Source organism: Austrofundulus limnaeus, unplaced genomic scaffold (assembly GCF_001266775.1).
Source record: "Austrofundulus limnaeus strain Quisiro unplaced genomic scaffold, Austrofundulus_limnaeus-1.0 Scaffold17, whole genome shotgun sequence".
In the NCBI taxonomy this organism is placed as follows: domain Eukaryota; kingdom Metazoa; phylum Chordata; class Actinopteri; order Cyprinodontiformes; family Rivulidae; genus Austrofundulus; species Austrofundulus limnaeus.
This window is the reverse complement of record NW_013952419.1, coordinates 2,295,880-2,302,381: the sequence shown is the minus strand read 5'-3', so window position 1 is coordinate 2,302,381 and position 6,502 is coordinate 2,295,880. Positions and strand designations below refer to the sequence as shown.

Genomic DNA, 6,502 nt, shown 5'->3' with positions numbered 1-6,502 from the left:
TTATTATTATTATTAACAAAAAGCAAAGCCCAGATGTCAATTAAATTAGCTGAAGAAAAAGTAATAGTGGTGAGCATATAATTCGTAACATTCAAAGACTCAGAGAAAAAAAAAATCACGATGACTAATAAATCTAGATTTTTGTTTACATTAGGGGAGACTAAGAGTTTAAACTAGTTACAAGACAACAACTGTTTTATTTAAAAGATGAACGAAGCTTAGCTCTGTTCATGTTGTTACAAGCTTTAAATAAACCATGAAGTAGGTCATAACTTGTCTTTATTTTCATTAGTTCTTTCCCATGCTGCAGCTAAAGAGATGTGACAAAAGCCACAACAGTGAATGTTTATGCCTATACCCTAATAATCTTCCCCAGGCTGAGCAAAGTTCCTTCTTTGTTTCTTAGTTTCTCTGCAGAGAACCAGAGCTCTCTTAGCTTTAGGCTAATTAGGCGTCATTGTTTGCTTTTCTTGTAAACCAAGAGAAAGATCACTGGGGCATCTGATGAACCTTTTGTGTTTGTATAATGAGATAGGGTCTTCTTAAGACCCCGAGGCCAGCAGAATAGCTGGATTTTCCACTTCCTTTCTCTTAGATGGGTTTGGTGCATCGGYTCTTTATTCAGCGGGTCATCTGAAGGGAAGAACAGAATCCGTAAACCATTTTGCACCAGTGAGCAATTCTTTGACCTTATTCTCAATCTCTTTGTGTAACAATTTCAGACGTCAGCTTTTCTCCTTGATGCGAAGGAGAAACTTTTGAATTTGTCATATTTAGTTCTTTCTCATCCTGCATCGACCAATAAATAATCAGCTTTTTTTTTTTACCCCTCCGGTAATGACCATTTGGCATGATAGACAGAAATAAAACCTTTCTTTATCAAACCATTCATGCTGACAAAACCCTTTTTGTTTCTTTTGCTTCAGGCAACTTTATCAGAATCATACTCCTTCAACCAGAGAGAAACTCCAGTCTGATAAATCCCATTGAGACAAATGGGATCTGATATCTGCTGATCATTAGCTGAAATTATGCAGAAATTATATACCAAAGGGCCTGGAAGTTTCACGCCATCTGTGCCCTCATATGCCCACTTGTATTGACCACACTTTGCAGACAATTGAAAAGAAACGCCAGCCTGACATAGAGCTTGTTCATTAGAATTTGATCACAGATGAACGAGGGGTAATTTTATCTGAACTGTAAAGAAAAATGTCCCACTTATTCATACCGGAGGTTGTGCAAGGACAAGCGTGTTCGCTCCATATTTCATGAGAAGCGGTAAAAGGCGAAGGCGGTGTGGGAGAGGAGAGACAGGCCTCCATCTGAACCCTGCAGGACGGAAGGAAAAACTGGAGCAATAAAGTGCTCTGGCTGTGAGGGCCCCCAGTGGCAGAATGAGAGATCAATTTCCTTCCACCCACGCTCAACCTCCTCTGGCACAGATGACTGTAAAGAAATGCATAAAACTTAGCATGCCTCGATTTGTAGCAACAAAAAGCATCAAATGCAGTTCTCATTTCTCACAGTGAGGACTTTTCAGCAAGATTAGCTTTGAGTAGACAAGTCGGATAGGCTCATCTGAGCGGTGATTCAGGGGAGTCTTGCTAGTTTAGGAGAGAATGAGAGACCAGGAGATTTTAATGTGCCTCCTGGAACCAGTTCACCCCCCCAGCAGAGGAATCTAAGATAGGCCAGGAGGGAAGCCAGATGGTACAGAGCAAGCCTGGGAGTTCAGGGAGTTAGGGGGAGGTCCTGGTTATGGGACCCCCAGCCTGTTGTCTGTCTGGGAAAACTCTGTCTTTGTGTATCTGTATTTTGTTTGTGCACAAGTCAGACTCTTTCTGTCGCACCAAATACTATCACAGACTGAGCCAAGATTTAGCTTAGTTTAATTTCAACAGGGACTGCATCAGGGCGTGATTGTTAACTGTCAGCAGATTACGCGGCACGAAGGCAGAGAAGGGGAGGGGGACGTTGGTGGAGGGAAGCACAGATAGGGGGAAAGGGCACGCGAAGGAGATGCAATGATTAATGGAGGGGGGTGGGTGTGATAGAAGAATGAAAGAGACAATCTGGATGCTGTTATTCGATAGGAGATACATTGCAGGCGTTGCGAGGTCAAACAAGAGAGAGGCCGACATGGTGGCCAGAATGCTGGTGGAAATCAGTTAGATGAACAGCTCAAACAAAACGCACAAGCATTATACAAAACACAAAGCGGTAAAAGTTCTCATCAACACAAGTGAATTACGTTTCACAAATATGGTGTAGATTAAAATCCATCATGAGTTATTATAAGATAATTCTTGCACGTCTGTTTTTACTCATTATATTGTACTGTATGTGTGGGTTATGTGTACATTTCAGAAGAAAACAGAAGAGTCAGTGAAAAATAGTCCCAACCAAACTGTGGATAGTGATATTTGGGTTCCCGATCACCTGAAACCGTCCTGGGTGTGTCTGCCGAACAATCAGCCCGTCCTGGCTGTTATACAGCCTGGTGAAACAGCAACGGAAGTCCTGAGATCCATCTGTAAGGTAGGGCATTACTGAGACACTACATTATGCAGCTCTTGATGTCACAGATTTCTTGAAATCTTTTATGTAATCTATCAATGATGATGCTGTTTCTATTTTTGCTGTAAATGTTTGTAACCTCTGTGTATTGCTGCCAGTCATGCAAAAGAGATTCTTAATCTCAATGGGATTTTCCTGGTGAATAAAAGGTTTAATAATAAAATAATAATTTCCCAAATGCGTTCAATCCTACTACTAYGTCCTGTTATTTATTATTGTGTTAACGTGCTATCATACTGCCAAGACTGCAAATATTTAAGCTTTAAAGCTGTCATAAAAGGCAAAATTTTAATCCCATAAAATTATCAATATCTCTGCTTATTGATCAAATTGTGTACATATTTATTTAATGTAAAATATATTTTCTGTTTTGGTGCTTGCAGGCCCATCAGATCGACCCCTCTGGCCATTACCTGCGTGTGAAGGTTTGGGTTGACAACCAAACCCTTTATTATGTTCCCAAATTTGAGGAGGACATCTCTGACTTTGTAAGAAAATTACAGCATATAGAATACAACATATGGCAAACACCTATCAAATAATCCCATTTTCTGTGTGGAGCTCTTTTACTGTGCGGGTTGTGGATTTTGTTGCAGTGAAACGTAGTGTGTTATTTAGGTTTCACCTTCGCCTCATAATGAAAGAATTTCCAATAGTTTATCAGCAGACATGGACGAAACCTTGTGCATTCTTTATGACCTGGTTTCAGCTTTATAATGCCATGCACGCAAAATTCCCATAAGGCAAAACACCCATTTTTGCAAAACGCAATAAATAATTTAAAATAGCATTCTGAGTACATTGTGCGCACTCTGAATGAAATCTGTTTATATTGTATAGAATGTGTGTGTGTGTATTTGGACTTTTTATATTATTCACACAAAAAAAAAATCAAATTTGCTGGAAAAGGTTTCACCTCCACGTTATTCTCAGAGTGGATTTTCTTTGTGGCGGTGATATATGGAACCTTTTTCCAAAGCTCAATCACTAACTAACTGGGCTTTTCAACAAGAGCCACTTTTATCTTCCTGCTTTGATCAGACACTCATTTCACCCTCTTTCATGCTCAGGGTATGATATTACATTATTATTTCTCCTCTGAGAAGGATATTGCACAGCACAGACGTCTGTCCTGGTTGTTGCCTCATACACACTGCTGTGTCTGTGCTCTTGTCTGGTGTGAGGGTCTGAACACCGTCTCCCTTCACAGACTTGACCTTTGTTTCGACCCCAAGAACCTTTCGTGCACTTGATCTGCCGAGGATCAGGAATAATGCATGAACCTGTTCATTCTTTCTTAAGATCTATAGCATAGCCTTGACCTTATCTGTTGTTGTAGCCTTCCATTTATTTTTCACTTTAATATGCATGTGTGTGATTGCAGCTCTACAAGGAGATTGAGATTTGCCACAAAGCTACCAAGGTGATTCGTTTTGACAAAACCGAGTCCAACACCATCGGACATGGTGCGTATGTCTGCGACAGTAGTCCTCAGTTCTCGACACGCTCTGAAACTCTGTGTCAAATTGATTTCTTAATGGACTTTATTGAGTCTTGCTTTGATAATTACTGAAAGAAAATGACCCTGTGAGAGCACAAGTGGTCCTAAGTGAACCTAATCACTTCATTTTTATGCAGCAGTGAATCCTTTCAAACAGATATTTCAAGAAGGACTAACACAGCGACTCTCCCTGTCTCATTCTTTGTGTTTATAGGTTTTTCTGTGGCAGTTATTGATGAGGATGGGGTGCAGCAGCTTCATATTACCGAGGTGAAAGCAGGGGGACTGGCTTCAGCCAAAGGTACACACATTTTCATGTGTATTTACAGTATTTATTGCATAAAGAATCATGCCAATAGTTGTACATTTGACAAAGTTATAGTTATTTTTGTGCTAGTTAACACTGAAAGAAATGATTCTATGGCTATGTACATTTTAATTAATATATTATGTAAAATATATTCAATATAATTGTGTTTTTGATTTTGAGGCAACAATTTAACTAAATTTAAAATAAAAATGTTTGGAGTAAGATCCAGTCATTGTAGTTAAATAAAACATAAACATTATGTTTATCTAATTCTAAATAAATTTAATATTGAGTGATTTCAAATCAACGTAATCAGGTAATTTTAATTTGAATAGCACTTCCTGTCAAAGTGTGCTTTTTATTTCCTTTTTGAAAAATGTGAACTGCTAGCCACAAGACATTTGAGGAGAGATGACAAGAAGTTGCTTCCACTGATCATATATCAAAATGAAACTGGTTCACTAATGGACTACTTTTTCTAAGAAATGAGAATATTTAGATTCAATTTATTTCATTGATTAAGTTCAAATAAATGTACAGATCAATATAGATGATTATTAGTCAATTACATTACACTTAGGCAGCACAGTGGCTCAGCAGAGCTGATGCCTTTCAACAAGAAGGTTGCCGGATCAAATCCCGGCTTGGAGACCTTTCTGGGTAGAGTTTGCATATTCTCTCCATGCATGTGTGGGTTCTCTCTGGGCACTCTGGCTTCCTCCCACAGACCAAAAACATGACTGTTAGGTTAATTGGTAACTCTAAATTTTTCCCTAAGGCTAATTAGTAAGTAGTGGCGGCCATCTTGAAATGAAAGGACTTCAAACGTTAATCAGTTCAGGAGGTATGTGTATATGGGGTGCTAAGTGTAAAATAAAACATTAGTAACACATTTTCATGATTTAGCACACTTTCTGGGTGTAAAATCCTAGTTTAAAAAATCCATTAACATTTTATTATTTAGCTCACTTTAGCTGATTTTTACTAAATGTTACATTTAAATGTTAAATGTTACTTCGACATGGTAAATTCTAAATCTAAATGTAAAAATTAAATCTTAAATGTTGTGACTAAATATTAAAGTTTATTTTGGAATGAAATGCAGCCTTTGCTATTGGTTGGCAGCTTTTGTTATGATGTCATCATCCCGAGACAAAAGCAACTGCTAACTCTGCTAATTCTTCCCTACAAGCCATCAAACTTGCAGTTGTAGCCGGTGTCCAAGCTTCTTTTCAAACTGCCTGACCACAGGTACCATTCATATTGTTTTCAATGAACACATTTTGCATATAATTTTAAATGCCATCTTCAGCAACGTTAGCAACATTAGCATTTGTTTTTGTCACAGGATGAGGACGTCACAACAAAAGTGCACACTGACAGCAAAGGCTGTGTTCTAATTTGAAAAAAAAAAAGTAAACTTTATCATTTAGATGCAACATCTGAGATTTAATTTTTCAAAATGTAAGAACAATGAGCTAGATAACGGTAACGTTAATAGAAGTACTGTATTTTATGTAGGATTTTACACTCAGAAAGTGAGTTAAATAATAAAAATGTGTTAATGACCTTTTTCAACATTTTATTTTATGTTACACTTGGCACCCCATAGGTTTATGCCAAAAGTTAATTGTAACCCATTTGCCTTTGGGGGTGAGTGATTTTAACACACCACAAAGGTTATATTTAAACATAACCTTCTTCAGCTGGCATGTACACCAACCACAACAGAACAACCACAAAATATAAACAAGAGACACGAATCATGTGCTCTACAGATGGAACTGATGGCGGTGTAAAGATAAAAAAAATAGTATTGGCATAAACACACTTCTTGACTCCAGTAAGAGTATATTTTTGTTCATCAATCTTGTCTGCATTCAACTCTAGATCTATCGCCAACAGGTAAGATAGTAATTGTTCATGAGCTTTTCAGAGAACCCCATTTCAAATGTTTGAGTTATCTTTTCAGAGCCTGATCTGTCGATATCATGATCCTTAGGATAAGAAAAAAAAAGGAAAATGGATTACCGGTACATAGTAGCTGTGGATTTGTGTCCTTCTTCCTTTTTCTTTGTCTGGTTTGATGTGCTGAGCTGTTGGGCTTGAAC

General features: G+C 38.0%; 1 protein-coding gene across 1 annotated transcript in view; it reads left to right on the top strand.

Annotated features, from left to right (window-relative positions):
• LOC106514129 (T-lymphoma invasion and metastasis-inducing protein 1) overlaps positions 1-6,502 on the top strand; it is a gene marked incomplete in the record, with an annotated part of 62,199 nt that overhangs the window by 33,316 nt on the left and 22,381 nt on the right. Inside the window, 4 exon segments of the mRNA XM_014003242.1 lie at positions 2,371-2,541; positions 2,964-3,068; positions 3,965-4,046; positions 4,296-4,382. Coding sequence (XP_013858696.1) covers positions 2,371-2,541; positions 2,964-3,068; positions 3,965-4,046; positions 4,296-4,382 — 445 coding nt within the window.